The 19069-nt window shown below is 47.4% G+C and overlaps 1 protein-coding gene across 12 annotated transcripts in view; it reads left to right on the top strand.

Annotated features, from left to right (window-relative positions):
• Nucleotides 1-19069, top strand: part of CLPB (ClpB family mitochondrial disaggregase) — a 141632-nt gene that overhangs the window by 99477 nt on the left and 23086 nt on the right. For 11 of the 12 annotated variants that reach the window (XM_086340622.1, XM_086340620.1, XM_086340628.1 and 8 more), the window contains 2 exons: nucleotides 6204-6301; nucleotides 17683-17797. In XM_086340622.1, coding sequence (XP_086196748.1) covers nucleotides 6204-6301; nucleotides 17683-17797 — 213 coding nt within the window. Of the gene's footprint in view, nucleotides 1-6203; nucleotides 6302-17682; nucleotides 17798-18136; nucleotides 18459-19069 lie in introns of those variants that run through there. The other variant, XM_086340634.1, reaches the window with a different exon arrangement.

The raw sequence follows: 19069 nt of genomic DNA, 5'->3' as shown, positions 1-19069 counted from the left end.
TCTGGATAGTCAGGGAGACGAGGGACCAGGGTACTAGGCCTGAGGAGTTGCCCGGACAGTAGTGTGGAGGTGAGTGAAGGTGAGTATGGAGACGGGGCAGGCGCATGGCTTCTCTCGTGTGGCCACCCCATCTCAGAATGTGTCCTTGATGGGGAGCTCACAGCCAAAGAGAATGAATCACTCCACACTGATACCTCTGATCATGGGGGAAATTTCCCTTATTCAATAGTAACTTCTAATTGGAGATAGTAAACAGACTGTTGAAATAGTAAAAATTAGGATGAAGGTGCTAAAGGAGTCAACAGTAAAAATGGGACTTCCCTGGTGGTCCAGTGGTTGAGACTGTGCTTCCTCGGTTGGGGATCCACAAACTGAGTGGTGTGGTTCAAAAAAAACATGGAAATATTGGAAGAATGAATGTGTAAGTTATTACAAACATTGTACAGTTTGTACAGTCTTTTCTCCCCCCAGCTTTTTATCTTTTTACACTTTTTACACATCTTATTCAGTCCAAATAGAACCCCTTGAGGTAGGCAGGGCTGTGCTTATGACCACCAGAGAAGTGAAGCAAGACCCTAGTCACAACCAGGGAGCAGTAACCCCCGTCCGTGCTGGCTTCCAGGCTGTGTACTCTTCGGGGACAGGGAGGTAGCTGCAGGTGGAGAAAAGGGCAAGTCATGAAAACCAGGTGTGGTAGATCCGGATCCCTCAAAGGCCAGGATGGCCAATAGGACTGCAGGGGTGGGAGGGAGTGGGGGAGCCTGTCAATATTATTGATAATATAGGCTCACACATTTGTATAGGGCAGTTACTGGGTTTGGTTTTTTTGGTTTTGTTTTTTTTTTAAGCTCTCTTCTTTGCATTTTGCATCATTGTCTTGTCTTTGATATTCACAGAGGTAGCAGAAAGTCAGAACAGAGTGGTGTCAAGGGAGGAGGGAGTAATGTGCCTTTTCGCCTCTGCCACCCCAGACTTGCTGTCAGGAGACCTGAATCCCATCTCTCACTCTGGTTCCACACTCTCCCCAGGAAGGGCAAGTGGGCCTCTCTCTGCAACCACTTCCTCCCCACTTCCCACCACAGAGATAGATAGAGAGTGTTGGGTCTTGACCTGACCTGCCACCTAGACGAAGAGGTTTAGAACTAGCAAAGAGACTGAGGACTTTGGTCCACTGGGATAAGGAACATGGTCACATACTTCACTTGCTATGAGAAGGGCCTTTCTGGGGCAGGAAGAATGGCCATGTTGTGTGTGGCTCTGGAAGATAACACCTGGAAAGAAGTCCATTCATTTGGTAAATCTTACTGAACATGTGTTCTGTGCTGGCCCCTGTGCTAGGTAGTCAGGATATAGCAGTGGATCAGCCATGGACCCTGACTTCTGAGAGTTCTCAGTCCTGTATGGAGACAGACTGTTATAACATAGTGATCAATGTAGTAAGAAAGAAGCAGAAAGGCTCATGGAGCACAAAGGATCGCACCAAATCTGGGGTGAGAGGGAAATAAGGAAGGTTTCCTGGAGAAGAAGCCTGAACTGAGTCTTAAAAGATGAATGGATATTTATAAGAAGTCCAAGGTGAGAGTAGGGTTAGAGAGAGAGGTTGGGGCTCATGCAAAAAGAATCTGCCCTCAGTTTAGTGCGGGAAACCCCTTGGCAGGCAGTGAGCTTGGAATGGGGCTCTGGACATGCTTGAGGAAGTCAGGGTGACTCACCTGTTCCGAATGTAGTCGAGGCGGGTCACTTCTTAGGGAATTGGAAGAACTCACCATTAAGGTCTATTTTGCCTCAGAAAGCCTATAAGGCTGTCAAACCTAAGGCAGGTGCTGTACCAAAGAAGAGTAGCAGGCTCCCTGGGCCCCCGTGGGCCAGGCCCTCTCTCCCGTCAACACCAGCTCCACTCCCTTACCCTGCCTTGGGTGTTGAGACCCCAGCCTGTCACTGGCACCAGCCAGGACCTGTCCATGACCATCCACCCCCATCCTACTTTCCTGGCCCGAGCCCTATTGACAGATCCCCCAGAATCTGAAGGAATTCAAGACAAATGGTTAAGAGGATGGAGTTAATAAAATTTGAAAAATTGAGGCCTGTCACTCCACTGAACTTTTTTCAATACCACTGACAGAAACATATTTCCCCAATGAGTGACCTTCCACAGCTGTAGCGGGCAGGCGCAGCCGCAGCAGTGCTGCCAGGAAGCCAGTCTGCTATTTATCAAATATTATAAGCTGAGACACACTAATCTGGAGCAGGGGAGGAGTCCTGCACTATACTGCCTGGGGTGCTCCAGGTGTTGGCCCCAGCCCCAGACAGCCAGTGGGAGGTGACGGATGGCCTGCGATTAGCTCTCCCCACCTCCGCCCAGCCCTCTGACTTACTCCCAGGAGCCTGACCCTCTAGACCAGCTGCTTGGCCCGGAGGGGCCCTGGGTGGGAGGCATGGTGAGGTCAGGCCAGGGCATGGGCCATCCTGATGCCCCTGGAGAGGACAGCCGGGTGAGGCCCAACGTGGTTATTTATTGGAGTGTAATGGTTTGTGGCCGTTGGTCGTGGAGGTGAAATCGATCAGTTGTAGAAGTCAGGTTCTATCAATTATTACAGCAATTAGTCAAGTCAGAACATCAGAGCAAGGGTTCGGGGGCTGAGGGACTAATATTAGATGGACATTACCCATGGCGCCCCAGCCTCAGCTTTCCTAAACTGGGAGCAGACATGCTGACCCGAGGCTCCAGAACCTTGGGGAGCCTGGCTGGCTTCCCGCCTCGGGGTGGCTGGGGTGAATCTGGGTGAGAGCTCTTGGGCTGGAGACAGACCGAGCACTGCTTTAAACGACATCCCTGTGCTGGCTGGCCCAGTGCAGAAATGTCCTACCTGTCCCATCCCATCCTTTATGAGAAGTGACACAACTCCTACTAGAAATTACTCAGTGGCCAATGTTTATGGCACACATTTTTCATTCTGTAAGCAAATATAGATCACTGACAGCACTTGTTTGAAGCAGCTAATCTCACCCTCTGTTCTTTCTTCCACTGTCTTCCTCTCTCACCTCTCTCCTTCTCCCCCTCCCCTTCTCTCTCCTATTTTTTCCTCTCTTACCCAGTTCTCTTCTTCTCTTTGCTCTTCTTTTCTTTCCCTTCCAGAGGTCTCTCCCACACCCTCCTGCCACTCTAGCCCATATTCAGTGACAGAGCTCCCCTTGAGGCTGCCTCAGAGAGGAGAGGCCTTTCCACTGAGTGAGTGTAGCTCTCTTCCAGCCCTAGCTGTGGTCCAGGAGCTTTGAGGAAAGGGACGATGCTGTCTGCCCCTGCCTCTCAAGCCTTGAGTGCTGAGCGCCAGACAGAACAGGGCTGGCTGGGAAACTGGGTCAGGTGAACAAGCCCCTTAGCACTGTGGTCTTCTTGCACCTCTCTCTACAGGCCCGCTGTCCCTCCTTCGGCACACTGATCACTCTCGGCCTGAGTTGTTGTTGCATGGTCGTCTCTCGTCCCTTTTAGCTTCTGGAGAGCTGGAACTGTGCCTAGACTCTAGATAGCACCTAATCTAAAAGATGGGACCAGGAGCCTGCAGAAGAGACAGAGAAGGAATGGTCTCAGGGGTGTGAGGAAAACCTGAAAAGTGGTTTATATAACTCAAAGGAGAGAGTGGCCAAGGTATTGGTTGCTGCAGAGTGATCAAGAAATATAAAAAAAAACCCAAAAACTATTCATTGGCTTTGGCAGTCTCCCATCTCCCTATGTACAGGGCCCTGATACACAGTGCCCAGTAAGCAAGCACCAACAGAATTGAAAGAAAGAATAAGGCTCCAATTGAGCTTTGAGGACTTGCCTGCTAGTTAGGAAGACACTCTTCTCATTAGGGAGGTTGCATTTTATCCTATAAGCAGTGAAAACCATGGAATGATTTTTCACCAGGGGTGTATTGTGGCTGCCCTGGTTGAAGTGTGAAGAATTGTAGTTAAAAAAACCTGGAGTAGGTTTGACTCCTGAGCCAAGCAAATCACCAGCTTTGTGACCTTGGGCTAGTTATCTCCTTTGAGTTTCCACATCTATAGCACAGGAATTTTAATTTCTACCCCTCAGGATGGTTGATAATATATATAAAATACAGAGTACATAGTAAACACTAGTGGCTATTATTTTTATCATCACCACTTCTAGATACATACTCAAGAGACATAGAAAAATACATCCACTCAGACAGACTTGTACACAAATATTCATAGCATATTCATAATAGCCAAAAGGGGAAAGCAAATCAAATGCATATGAGCTTGATGAATAACAAAATAAGGTATGTCCACAGGATGCACTATTATTCAGCCATAAAAGAATGAAGTACATGCTATATTCCTACATTCATGTTGTGGCATGAATGACATGTGCTACATCATGGATGAACCTTGAAAACATGGTAAATTAAGCCAGATGCAAAAGACCACACCATTTATGTGAAATGTCAAGCGTAGGCACATATAGGGACAGAAAGCAGACTAATGGTTTCTGGGGTTGGGGGAAGTGGCGAGTGTCTCTGATAATGGTGATGGGGTTTCTTTTCAAGATGATTAAAATGATCTGGAATTAGATACTGGTGAGGCTTACATGATGATGGAAGTGTATTTAAAACTACTGAATTGTGTACCTTGAAAGGTATGTGAATTGTGATTAAAAGTTAGCTAAATATTTTATTTTGTACTAGCTTCCTATTAGAAAATAGAATCATGTAAAAAAGTATTAATTTTTCTAACTGATAATAAGCTTCCTTGGTCTGGGTCATGCTTCACGCTCTCTGCTCCTTTCCCCTCCTCCTCCCATGCTTCTTCCTCTGCAGCCGCGGCAGACAGCCATGTGTAAATGCTTAATAAATGACAATCATCATTGATGAGTTTATAGTCCTTAAAGAAGCAGAGAGTTTCAATAGGAATGGTTTTATATCGTGATATGAATGCTGCCTCAGCCTGGGATTGAGAAACACTGATTTTTACTGTCCATCAGCAAACAGTGACTGAATATCCCCTCTGAGCCAGGCCTCATGGTGACGCAGCCTTTCCTGTGCGTTTAGTGTCCCTGGCCAACTTACTACATCCTCATGGCAGGGACTGTGTCTTAACCCTTATTGAAGTATAGACAACGCACTTCCTTAGCAATAAAGGTCAAGGAGTATTTGTTTGTTTGTTACTTTAATGTTCCATTTAACACATAGTTCTTGAGAGCGGTGCTTTGGGCCAGGACCAGATCTGATTCTTCCATGTCCTGAGTCCCAGCTCATTCAGGGTTGGACAGATTGAATGGAATGGTCAATTTTCGAAGAGAAGAGTGAGGTGCCCAGATCTGGGCTTTGGGGAGGAGATTCTGACAGTGTGGGGGTTAAAGTAGCCTATCTTCCATGACTGTCAAAGCTCTACACCAAGCAGACACTTTACACAGGCTCATCAGCTGCCTAGCTGCCGGCACTTATAAGTGAGAGAAGGTAGATACATGGCCCCAAGTAAGCCTCTTCTTTTTGTTATACTTCAAGTTCTTTGTCTTTGAATCATGGGAACCAATGACTGGAGGAGATGCCTGCCTGAGTGCACACGCAGCAACAAGTAGCACAGGTGAGGGCTGGCACAGTGGGGTTGCTGATGATGGCCAGAGCTCAGCTGACTCTAGCAGGCAGGAAGTGAGCAGGGAAAAGAAGCATTAAGCAGAGGGAGAGGCAGAGAGCAGAAAGAAGGGGCCTTGTCATTACCTGGGATACTCTGTGCTTTAGATTTCTATATGATTTTTGTGAATGAATATTCATCTGTATACAAACAAATTTGATAATGCAGCCATTTTAATGAAGAATGCATTGGAGTTGGGGTGTATTAATCTGTATGTGTATTGGTATATTTGTTAGCATGTTCAGCTGTGTATATTTTTGTGGGCACAGCACACCTATGTGTGTGTATAACACATCTGTGTGTGTGGCAACTCTCTGTGGGTAATGAGTTTTTGCATGTATGCATGCACATGTAGGAGCCTTAATACCCTTACTTCTGTGTCAGAGAAGACCTAGAGCTCCTCTCTCAGAGTAACTTGACATGTGTTTCAATCTCTTAGGTTTTGTTGCTCCATATTTCTGTGAGCATTCCTTACACTGAAGTCAAGGCCTATGCCACCTCCCAGGGAAGGCTGAGGGTCCACTGATCACTCACAGAGGCTCTGTTTCTCCTTCTCCTCCTGTCAGGAGCCAATCCCTTGCAGAGGAATGAAATGGGACACACACCCTTGGATTATGCCCGAGAAGGGGACGTGATGAAGCTTTTAAGGACTTCTGAGACCAAGGTAAGTCTCAAAGAAAGGAGAAGGCCTGTGGGCACTCCATGCTTCATTTCATCTTTCACTCATTAAATTATGTCAGACTCTACACCAAAGGCCACTTCTCCTTAGAGGATTATTGTCTATTTAAATACAAATCCAGCCTCCTCTTATCAAGAATAGGAGGCATCCCCTTTACTGACCAAGAAGCAGCCTGGGCCACTTCTGGCTTCTGAGGACTAACTTTTAAATTCAGTTTCTGAGGTAGTGAGCCTTCCAGCTCCTTCCATGAAGGAGAGGGGATAGCAGGACAAAATCTTCGCCTCAGTACTATTTCCTCAGGTCTCATGCACTCTGCAGCCTCATCAAGTAACTCTTTTCCATCATCTCTCCTTCTAGAACTTTTCCCTCAGCCCTTCCTTCCATATACACTCCAGAGATCCTTATGTAGAGTATGAGGCAAAACAATCTTCATCTTAATTTGATTTTCTCATCCAGACTTTGAACCTTCTAAAAACAGGCTGCCTTCTGTTCCTCTCAGCCACCCAGCTATAACTTAGAAAGTACTTGGCAGAATCTAAGAACTAGAATCACAAATGTCAGAGCTGGGACCTGAGAAACCATCAAGTCCAGTAGATGGGAAATCTTATCAAAGTAAAATAAATAAGTCAGAGGAAAATAGAGCTGTTCTGGTTGAAGGAGAGCCTATCCTTCCCCCCTGGGTAGCCTCCATGGAAGCTGTGCTGTGGGGCACACATTTTAAATCTCTGAAACCTCGATCAAATGATTTCTTTTCTTCCTGGGGAAACTGGAGCCCAGGGGTGTGTTGTGACTTGCCCTTGGTCCCAGAGCGAGTTAACATCAAAACTGTTACTAAGATCCCGTGGTAGGTTCACTGGCAGGACAGGAACTGGAAGCTTGGTTTCTGACTGTCAGTCTTGGGCTTTTTCCAGCTTCGTGGAATCTTTCTCTGGCAAATTGGCTGCAGTACTTTGAGATGATTAAGAGTGGCAGGTCCCACCTAGTGGCAGACACTCTGTGTGTCTTGAGTAAGAGCACTTAGGTTAGGTCACCTGACTGAGCACTCAGCTGGGGTTGTGATCTCACCCCCTCACTGACTGACTGACCTCGGGCAAGGGCTTCTGCTCCTGAAGCTCAGTTTACCTCTGTGAAATGAAAACACTGTGACTGAATGGTTTCTGTGGTTCCATTCAATATACCGCTGGTCTGTGTAGCGTCAGGATAAACTAGGTCATGCTGTTGTAACAACCCCAAATTTCAGTGGCTTAAAACAACAAAGATTCATTTTTACCTCGTGCTACACGTCCATCATCCATCATGGGTCAGCAGAGGCGGGCTCTGCTCATCCGCGATGCTGAGGGACCTCACTGCAGAGCAGCCGCCCTCTGGAAGAGAGTACCCTGGAGGGCCGCCCACCGGCAGCTACATGCTCAGCCTGGAAGTAGGACCCTTTACTTCCACTCACAACTTATTGGACACAGCTAATCCCATGTTCCTGCCCTAGAGTTGGGTCTGCTTCCCCTATTCTCTAAGGAAATCTCTGAGCACTGTTTCACATCACCTCAGGGACTACATCCCTGTCATTATCTCCCCTTTGAGGCCAAGCCAGTGTCCCCTGAGAGCCAGCGCTGCCCTTGGCCAAAATTACTCCTGTTTTGTCAGGTCGTGTGACATAGGGCCAGCACTGGCCTGGTCACGTAAAGCAGGAGAACAGACCTCTTCATATCAGCAGGGATGGAAGGGTTAGGGCTGCTGAGGGACCCTAATGAAATTTGGCTGCCCAGGAAATGTCTTGATGTCAGCCATATCAATACAAAGTCAGTGTCCCAAATGAGTAAGTGGCAGTTGCTGCCTCTGTGCCAGTCAGATCCTTCTAGACCACAGAGGGCTACCTTCTGAGTAGAGTGAGCTCTCAGAATCTGTGCAGAGGTGGGCAGCAGGCAGGCAAGCAGAACTGTGCCATGAGAAAAGGCTGAAGGCAGTGGGGCATCTGGCCGGGATAGGAGAGATGGCACGTGGGCACAGAGACGGCTGTGAGGAGGAGGGGAGAGAGGAAATGGATTCAGTGCCAGGGCTAGGACAGAGCCAGGCTTAATGGGTGGCTGCTTCCAGAAGGAGCCCCCTCACAGAGCTGTGAGCCAGGGCAGGGGCTGCCTTTTGAGGCTAGAAGACCACTCAGAGCCAGCCAGGGGTTTTGTCACCTCTCAACATGAAGACTCTTTCTCTGTCATCACCTCTCTGCATTTGATCCCTTTACACAGGCTGGATTTCCTCTTCTGTAATGTTCAGCTGTCTGCTGAGCACCTCCACCTGATTGCTCTGGGGTCCCCTCAGATTCTACCCACATGAACCACCCTCAGCTCTCCCTGGACATCAGCAGCATTGTCTTTCTCTCAGTTGCTCAGCATCTCCATGGTCTCCCATTCTTTCTGCTCTGCTCTTTTTCTCCAGGTTGCAAAAAAAACTACCTCTTCAAAACTGTGAGGAAGAGTTTCAGGGGGGAAACACTGCTTTAGATTGGGTTATGTCACCCTCTGCCAGGAAGTAAGTATCAGCTCTCGAGTTCAGGCCCTATGTCAGTGACATAATGATTCAGGCCTGGAGGGTGCTGAGGCTCCAGCCTCAGACCTCATGTCCTGGCTCTTTGTCTAGACACGGATTACCACCACTCTGATCTTATCTTCCTCCCCTTCTGTCCATCCGGCATCTCCCTGCCATCCAGCTCAGCCTCTTCCGCCTTTACTTGCCTCTCTATAGTCAAATATATACTCTTTATAGAAAATCTGTAATTATAAAAGTCATCTTTCCCATTATGGAAAATCTGGACAGTATAAAATGAAGATAATTAAATAAGTCAGTGCATATTTATAAATGACATCTGTATGCCAGGTTCTGGGCTAGGTGGGAAGAAGATATCTGGGTGAACCCCTCAAGGAGCTCACAGTCTGGTGAGGAAACAGACAAGTAAAGTGTGACACCACTGAGTCATCAGTCCCAGGGAAGCCCAGGGACTGTGGCAACCCATGGTGGCTTCTAATCCTGCCTAGGAGATCAAGGAAGGCTACCTGAAAGAGATGTCAACTGAACTGACTCTCACTTAAAAGCATTTTAGCCCTACTATCTGTACATAACTATTATTAATGTTTTTAATTATTTATAGTCATAGTAGGTACCATTTATCAAGTGCATCTAGGCACTCTGCCAGGTCTCGAATATATAATTTTTCTAATGCTGTAACAAAGCTATGAGGTAGCTCTTATTTCCCCCCCTTTTACAGGTGAGAAAACTGAAGGTAAAATAAAACGTGACTTTTGAAAATCAGGCTATTATAAGCAGCTATTGAGATACGAATCAGACCATTCCTCTTATGATACTACATTTACCTTTTCTGGACCATATCTATACATAAGTGGGTTTTTTTTCTTAGCCTGGTTGATAGCCTACTGTATAAACCATGGGCCTCAAACTGGCAGCCACCTTTTATTTTGGCAGTTCAGAGTTTTTTTTAAATGTGAGTGTAATGCCTTAGAGGTTGTAATGTGGACTCTCCAGCCACAGGTATCTGTTTCCTATCGTGTTATGTGCTTACCTGTCAGGCATTTATATTTCCTTCTTGGTCCTGAAGGTATTTGAGTTATGACCCTAGTTCCATGTTTGGAATCTATGTTTTTTCACTTATTATTTCTTGATGGTTTTCCCATTTTAGAATTATCCATAAGCCTAATTTTTAATTTTATTCTGCCTTTTAAAATATGTCACTTATCTAAGAATCTCTGTCACTTTAAGTGGCCTAAATGATTTGTTTCTCATGGCTTATTTGCTTAGTTCTCTGAGCAGTCTGTGTGTGTGGAAGCCTCCTAGGCCCCCTAAGAAGATCGAGAGGTGGATGAAGCCCAGCTCCTGTCTCCTGAGCTGGGTATCAGGAGAGGAAGATGGGGAGAGGCAGGCGCTCTTAGCTCTGATACCCACAGGCTGACTTGTGCCTTAGGAGGGGTCCACGCAGAGCTAGTGGGGGTTCTAAGAAAGCATGGATCACCTCCAGGCAGAATGAGCAGGGCAGGCTTCACAGAGAAGGTAACCTGTGATCTCACTTTGAAGGATTTCACAAGCTGAAGGGTTTAATACTTAAAGCTTAGACCATTTTCACATCTTAACTAAGAGACAACAGAGAGATGGAAATATATCTCTGCGCACATGATGGCAGATAAAACAAAAATATGGGAAGCTATTCCATGATGAATATTCAGCTGAGGGGGACGTGCTGGTGGCAGCCAGCATCTCCACTCCCAGATCCTCACTCCACCGAGACTCACGAGGAATTTATTGCTCATTTTAATCACACCCAGAGAATGAATTGGCAGGAATATTAGGCAGATAGGTCTATCATATATATTTTATTTGCATATCCCAGTGACAGAATCACAAGCACATTTCCTGTCTGTGTATTTTTTCATTTGCTGCAGGGGTAGCTGGGGATGCAGGGCTCCCCTGGGCCCCGCATTCCGGGCTGCACGCCTGGGTGCTCCCATCAGATCTGGAGGAAGCCATCAGGAGAGAAGGGGTGAGGTATACAGGAACGTAGAGGGTTATGTTCCGCCTGGCTTAGGATGAAGAGAAACCCCCTTCCCTGCCTCACCGAGCCTGCTCCCTGCTTCGCATCTCATTTCAAGTGCTGGTGTGCTGCATGCCTGGCTCTGTGCTTGGCCCAGACAACACCATCCGACCTTCGTTATAGGTTCTCCATGGGCCAGACAGAGCACTCCATGCTTTATGGGGATACACCTTTGCATTCTTTCTCTTTTAACTTTTAAAAAATCGTTTGTTGAAATGTATTTGTATAAGGTACTCATAACTATACAGCTCACTGTTAATTTCACAAACTGAATATACCTAATCAAGAAGTAGACTATTACAAGCATTCATTTGTATCATACTCCCTTCCAGTCACTATCTGTCCCTCAAGGGTAAGCATTGTCCTGATTTATTTCACTTTTATTTTTACAAAACTTCAAAAATAGTACAGCAAATTCCCATAAACTTCCACCTATATTACTGGTTGTTAACATTTTATCATACTTGCTTTATTATGTAGAGATGAATAATATAAAGATATATAATTTTTCTGAACTATTTGAGAGTTATATATACATGATCCCCTTTACCCCCAAATACTTGTATGAAGGTCCTAAAAAATAAAGGACATTTTCTATATAACCTCAATACAATTCTCAGAATCAGAGCATTAATATTAACTAATCTACAGATGTTATTCACATCTCACCAGTTGTCCCAATAGTTCGTTTTACAAGGAAAAAAAATTTTGGATCCAAAGTTGGATTCAGTTGTCACGTCTATTTAGTTTCCTTTAATCTGAAACAGTTCCTCAGTCTTCCTTGACATTCTAACAGGTACAGGCTGGCTATTTTGTAGACTGTCCTCAATTTGGGTTTGTCTAATGTTTCTTTATGATTCAATTCAGGCTGTGCATTTCTGGCAAGAACACCCTCTGGTGTTTATTTTCAATAAATTCGTTAGGTATCCCCATGCTAAAAGTAGGAATATGAAATTTGTGTTTTAAATCTCCTTTCCCTAAATAGGCTCTGAACTCCCTAAAGGCAAGAACGGGTCTTTTCTTATCTCCGGGGTGGAAGGTGCAGGCACTGGAGTCAGACTGCAGGAGTTAGTGTTCTGCCTTTATTACTTGCTACCAGTGGGACCCTGCTTTAATTACTTCCTCTCTGGATGATGAGGGAGGAGATCCTCTGACCTCCTTAGGGCTGTGAGGGTAGAACAGCTGGTCCCAAATCAGGCAAGATTCATCAGTTCATACTCAGACTAAGGAGTGGAAGTTTGAGGAGTAACAGGGTATTTATGTAGTCTCTAAGTCCCACCCTACAAGACACGTGTTAATTACATAAGGGGAAGATGATGGTGGAGAAACTTGGCACAGCCCACCTTAATCAGATGATCAAAACTAACATCCCCAGTCACAGGTACATCATCATCATGTACCTCCTGATGTGACACGCTGAGGAGCATACAACCCATTTTCTCACCTCAGCCCCTCTTTGCCCCTCTTAACCGTCTTGCCATTCTTGTCTCTGGAGCAACCCAGCTATTTGCAGAGGAGCAACGTGATCCAGTTGACATGTTAAAAATACTGATCTGGCGGCAAAAGGAGGATCAGGTGGAGGAAAGAATGGACCCTGGGATGCTGACATAGCGGTCACCAAGTCTTCATGGGACTGATGCTGGCACTGTACCCAGCTTTCCTCAATACGGATGTGGACTCTGAGCTAGTTCAGGAGACTTTCAAGTCCCTTAGGTGCCCCTCTCATCCCCCATCCTCCCCTCCTGTCTGCTCGACGTTTCCCAGCCTCCTTTGTTGGACCCCCTGTGCTCCTCTTGTCATCACTCCCTCTTCTCAGGACTCTTGCATCGTCCCACACCTGCCCCCTGAGTCTCATCTTCTGCCCACTTTGTTGACCTCCCCACCCAGGCCTCTCTGCCTCCCCCAGCTTCAGGACATGGTAGAAGCCCTGACTATGATGTGAGTTGGGGTGGATCTAGGAAGTCAGGAGGATGGGGCATATCTGAGTCTGTGAGAAACCAGGGGGCTGTGTGCCCTGACTTCCCTCTAAAGGCAAGCTGCATCTTGGACTCTCTTTTCTTCCCTCTGCCACACTTTTCCTGTTTTTTCCCCAGGGTCTCCTGCCGACCACCCCTGCCCCAGCTCCCCTCTCAGTAAACACATCGCTAGGTTTATTATCAGATTTGTTCCCTGAGTAATGCCCAGCAGCAGGGGTGCTGCCATACCCTTCTCCCTGTAACTCTCACCCACAGAGCTGCTCTGCCCAGCCACCCACCTCCTAACAAGAGCCCAGCTAGGCTTCGCCTCGGCCTCCCAGCCCTTTCCTGTAAATGCACTCAGAGCCAGGAGGGGTGCCATATTAAATCAAGAATGATGAAAACCAGTGGCTGCGATTATCCAGCCGAGATGCAGCATAGGAAGCTGGTTGCTGCTGGCTCCAGGTGAGGGCTTCTGAAACTAATTGCATGTGGCTTTTATTAAGAAGATGATCACTCTCCCTCTCCTGCTCTCCTGGTGGCTTCCTTCTAGTGCATCTCCACCCAGTGTCCTCTGCTTCTGCAAGCTGGGTCACCTACCCTGTCCCCTCCTCTACTGGAACCCTGTTGAAGCAGAGCCTTGACCTCATTCCCTGTAGTCTTCTTCCCCATTTCCTCAGAAGCCAGGAACAACAATAGCCCACATTCATGGACCCTTACCAGGGGCCTTCTCTTTCCTCCCAAAGAAAATACATACAGACCAAGTAGTTTCCTTCCCTAGGTTCTTCCACTGGTTAGCTCTCCACAAGCCTGAACTCATAGCTCACACTATTAAAAAGTCATTCATTCATTCAGCATTTTTTTTTTAAATTTTGGCTGCCTGAGTCTTCACTGCTGCGTGTGAGCTTTCTCTAGTTGCAGCAAGTGGGAGCTACTCTTCATTGCTTGTGTGGGCTTCTCACTGTGGTGGCTTCTCTTGTTGGGGTGCACGGGCTTCCCTTGGCATGTGGAATCTTCCCAGACCAGGGATCAAACCCTTTTACCCTGCATTGGCAGGCAGATTCTTAACCACTAGACCACCAGGGAAGTCCTCAACATATTTTTTTAATATAAGCTCTGTGCTAAGCATTTGGGAAAGAGCATGAAGTAATAACCTCATACGTGGTTTAATCCCATTGTCCTGTACATTTTTATCAAAAAGTCTGGTCCAGTTTCAGAAGTTTCTCTGAAGAGCTGTATACGGCTCCAGGCGTAGAGGGGGTTGTACTCGAATCAGGGTGTGCTCAAATTTAGGCCATAGGTTGACTCTTTCCCAGTACTATTTAGAGAGCTCCTGAGAAACCTGACGCTCACCCCCATAGAAGTCCAGAACCCTTTCCCATTGCTCAAGAAAATAACAATACTAAGATAACCTAAAATCATGACACTGAAGAAGAGTTGCAAAAGGTAGAAATGTTGCCCTGGAGAAGGCTCAGGGAGGCCATGATGGTAGTACCCAAACCAACAGAGTGGTGGGGAAACTCCTGTTAAGCTTTGCTTGCAGCAAAGGAAGAAAAGGTGTGTTTTGTGAGGCCCCACAAACCAGTGGATGGAAAGCACCTAGAGGAGGAGTTCTCTACCATGTAAGGGAAATTGACAGGCACAGCTGAGACACCCCAGGCAGTGGAGGTGTCCTGAGAGCTCAGTTGGTGTTGAGACTGCCCAGCAGACTCAGGGTTCCTGGGGAGAAGTCTCAGGAGCCACACTGGGTCCATGGGGGCATCCTAATGGACCTAACTCCTGGCTTCTGCTTAAGCCAGAGCGCTTCTTCCTCTTATCTGTGGGGCTCCATGCAGATTAAATTAGTTCTAGCACCAAAATAAAAACAAAGGCACTGGGTTAGAAAATTAGTTATCAAAATGCAGTAAAGAAGTAGTTAGCAAAGTTTATCAAAGGCCTGCACAGGCCAGATACTGTGTTGGCCCCTGAGTCTCTCACACAGCTACTTCTGCATATACATTCGCTGTGTGCCAGAGACCTGCCCAGTGCTTCATATGCATCATCTCACTTAATTCTCACCAGCATCCCACAATGAGTACCATTGCCATGCTAGAGATGAGGAACTGAAATTCAGGGAGTTGAATTAACTCCCCAAGGTGAGCTTACTGTTAAGTAGATTTGTTGTTGTTGTTTAGTCACTAAGTCGTGTCCAATCTTTTTTGACCCCATGGACTGTAGCCCCCCAGGCTCCTCTGTCCATGGGATTTCCCAGGCAAGAACACTGGAGAGGGTTGCCATTCCCTTCTCCAGAGGATCTTCCCTACCCAGGGATCAAACCCATGTCTCCTGCATTGGCAGGTGGATTCTTTACCACTACGCCACCTGGGAAGCCCAAGTAGATTAGGTGAGGTTTAAATTCAGGTCTTTCTGGGGCAAAGCTGGCTTCTTTCTGCCACATGATGTGCCTCACTATGAGCCAGAAAGGTATCAAACTTCATACGGGGACTGCTGTAAGAAGTCAGTAAGACACTACACAGAAAGTTCGGATTACCATGCCCGGCACACAGCAGCCATCTCACAGACGGCAGTCACCTCATTCACTTGGCAGCACAAATTGAATCCTTCTGTGATCCAGGCCTGTGCTAGGTGCTGGAGTTACAGGGATGAATAGAGCATGGTCTTTGTCACTACTTCCTCATGTGTGGAGTAAAGAGATAGAAACAGGCAGTTAAACAAGTGCTCTGGAGGTGCCAGGGCAACAGGCTCTTTAGACAATTTGGTATTTAAGCTAAGATCACTTAGAGATGGGTGGGAATAGAGAAGACTTATGTGCTGAGGGAGCAGTGTGGACAAAAGGCCCAGAGGTGGGAATACCCATCCCTGAGGGGAAATGACCTAGCAGACAGACCTCACAAACTCTCGGAGGCCAGGTTCCTTCTGCATCCTGCCTGACTGCAAGCGGGCCAGGCCACTGGCTGGTGCTGTACCGGCCTGTATGTGTGCATCTCTCCATCAGAGCCTTTCAGCCCAGTGGACCCAAGTGCTGAGAGGGGCTAGGTGGACAGGGAGGAGGAGGAGGCAGATATATGGCTGGAGTCGGCAGAGCCAGGTGATGTATGTGGTGCCTGAGGGAGCTGCACAGTGACGTGCTGGATTCCAACCGGCAAGCGTTGCTCCGCTGGGATCGGTGCCGAATTATTGCTCCATATGAAACCCCAGGACTGATGGGAGCTTTCAGTTACAGACTGATAGCAACAGCCAAAATTGGATTGTTTGCTATTTATTTTTTTTAACTTCTGTCAAGGTCACTACCATAACAGGAAAACACTGCCCAAGTAGCAGGTATTCTTCATCCACTCTGCCCACAAGAGCAATCTGCAGCCACCACTTTTGTGACAAGGCCTTACCTTGGCAGCTCGCTTTCTAGAAAGCTGTCAGTGTTACAGGAGCCCTAGGGAAGAGAAGCCCCCGGAAGACCCAGGTCTTTCTGTCTCACTTTAAGGCCTGCTTCCTGCCCCCAGCGCCTGGCCTCCATCGATGCTTTATCATCAGACCCATGCACTCACCCCCCAACCCAGTCTCCAGATAGTGCCACAGCTCCCAACTAGCCCAATATTCCAGCTCCTTCAAGTCTCTCACCTCCCAGAAATGTTTTATGTTTTATGTATCCTTCCCTTCTCTGTACTCCTACACCACCCAATCTAGCTGTTAATTCCTCTTTGTATCTGTCATCAGCTTCATTTTTGTAAACTTTCACCAGCTGTGTCCACTGTGCCAGGACCCATGCCAGAAATAGCAGTGAGTAAAATGGGGCTCATAGTTGATTTGTAAGACACAATCACAAATATGCAGCAAACTCATTTTCAAGTAGCTTTTTTCAGTGATAGATACAGGGCTAGGTGTAGGCACACATGCTTTAGAACCACAAGGGAAACGGCTGATCCTGCCTGAGAAGTATTCATGTACACACCCTGCCTCGCCTCCCCTGCCTGACTTAGATAGAGCTCTTTGAAAGCAAGACATGGCTCTTCTCCCCTCCCTTTCAGTGGGACAAAGCTCAAGCCTCCTGCTTCTGTCTTTTCTGAAATGGACCAAGCCAGAGGCCAGACACCTGCCAGGCACTCAGCATCATCTAAACCTGCCAGGGGCCAGTCTTCCTCTTTGCCCCTTCCCCACCTTTCCATCATGGCATACACAGTGCCAGGAATTTAGCAATTGCTGAATAGTTGTGTTTAATTGAAAAATGCAGTATCATTGACTTGAAGGGTGTTCGTAGCTCTGGTTTGAAAACCAAAATGGTTTTCAAGAGGGTAGGCAGAAAATGAAAGGAACCTATCTATTTGTAAGCACTTAGTGCTTACTAGCCATAGCACTAGACACATTCTGTATACAGCATCATATTTAATCCCCAATTTGCAGAGGAGAAAACTGAGCATAGTAACTTGCTCCAGATAATCACATCTTATAAGTGAGAGAGCTGGGATTCAAACCAAGTCTTCTGTCAGACTCCAGACTCAAGAGTTAATCTAATGAGTTGGCAAAAAAGTTCATAAGATCTTATGTGAACACCATAAGAATCGTTTGGCCAACCCAATACTAGCAGTACTTATTTTACTAGCAGGGCGAGCCAGGACCCCTGAGCAGTGGCCACCAAGGTAGGGAAATGAGGTGAGGACTCAGACGAGGGGCTGGGAAAAGAATGAGCCAGAGCTGTCCATCAGAACCCCCAGAGGCCCAGACCCTTTGCTTTTTCCCCCTGGGTTGGGGGGATAGAATGAAACTAGGGTCCTCCTGGGTCCGGCGCTCCTGAGCCGCCTTCCATCTCTCGTCTCTCTCCACAGTACCAAGAGAAGCAGCGGAAGCGGGAGGCCGAGGAGCGGCGCCGCTTTCCCCTGGAGCAGCGGCTGAAGGAGCACATCATTGGCCAGGAGAGCGCCATCGCCACAGTGGGCGCAGGTGAGTACACGCACACCGAAGAGGGTGTAGAAGTTTGTGGTCTGCTGTAGTGAGGTGTGGTCCTGCCATCTCCAAGCTGAGGAGAAGGGGCTGTTATTGTTACAGCATAGCATTTGTGAAGTGCTTTCTGTGTACCAGGCAGTGTTCTAAGCTCTTTGCATATGCCACGTCATTTAATCCTTACAATCCTATGAGGTTGGTCCCATTGAATCCCCATGTCACAGATGAGGAAGTTGAGGCAGAACACTTGAGTAATTTGGTCAAGGCTTCTTTCTGTGCTTTGAATTTAACTCTGATGTTCATCTGATCTACTGACCCCACCCCACCCCCGCTTTTCAGGTGGAGAAACTGAGACCCAGAGAGGAACAAGAGCTTTCCCATCACTAGTATTGTCATAACTGAGCCAGAACTAGAGCTTTGGTCTCCTGTCTCCCGGCGGGGACTGTGCCATCCTTCAATATAATTTGTTGGAGGCTGGCTCAATTCTATGGAAAACATCCCGTGCAAGTCTTGAGTGCCTTCTTCTCTACCTCAGAAGCGCTTATGCCACCTTGGGATCTAGACCGTCTGCTGATATCACCCCTCATCTCCTGACCTTCCTGTGCATGCATCTCCAGTGGAGAGAGATAAAACTGGGGTTGTGCTCAGGATGGTGGCCTCACCATTGTTCTCCTGAGGTGCATGGCTCCCTGAGGGTAACCTCAAGACAGATGAGGGAAGGGCAAGGGAACCCTATTTCTGACTTAGACAAGGGAGTATCCCCCAAGGCAGTGGTTCTCAAAGTGGTCTCTGGACCAGCAGCATCAGCATCCTCTGGGAACTTGTTAGAATGTAGATCTGATCCCAGACCTGTGGGATCAGGAGCTCTGGCGATGGACCAGAACTCTATATTCTGAGAGGCCCTTCAGGTGAGCCAATGCTCAGCTCAGCTTTAAAAGCCTCTTCCCTGCGATGTCTTGGTCAGGTGCATCCAGTGCCGCCTCTAGTCCCACCACATGCAGCCCAGCAGCCGCCACGCCCAGCACCAAACTCTCTCACTTGTGAAAGGAGACATGAAGCTGAAATTGTGGAGTCCCAGAGGAGTCAGTGCACAATGAAGGCAGTCATCCCTGTGACACACTGGGCCCAGCCCGTCTCCATCCTCCTCACACACCAGTGGGACTCATGGTCAGGTCATGACCTGACCATCAGCAGTTAAAAGGAGCCCATAGACCAGATCTGCCTCAGCAGCTGGAGGGCAGAGACTACCTGCAGGCACACCCAGGAGCCAGG

Source organism: Bos grunniens, chromosome 15 (genome assembly GCF_055505025.1).
Source record: "Bos grunniens cultivar Pamir isolate PY7600 chromosome 15, Bosgru_T2T1.0, whole genome shotgun sequence".
Classification (NCBI taxonomy): Eukaryota; Metazoa; Chordata; class Mammalia; order Artiodactyla; family Bovidae; genus Bos; species Bos grunniens.
The sequence above is the reverse complement of the archived record's forward strand: the minus strand, read 5'-3'. Positions and strand labels throughout refer to the sequence as shown.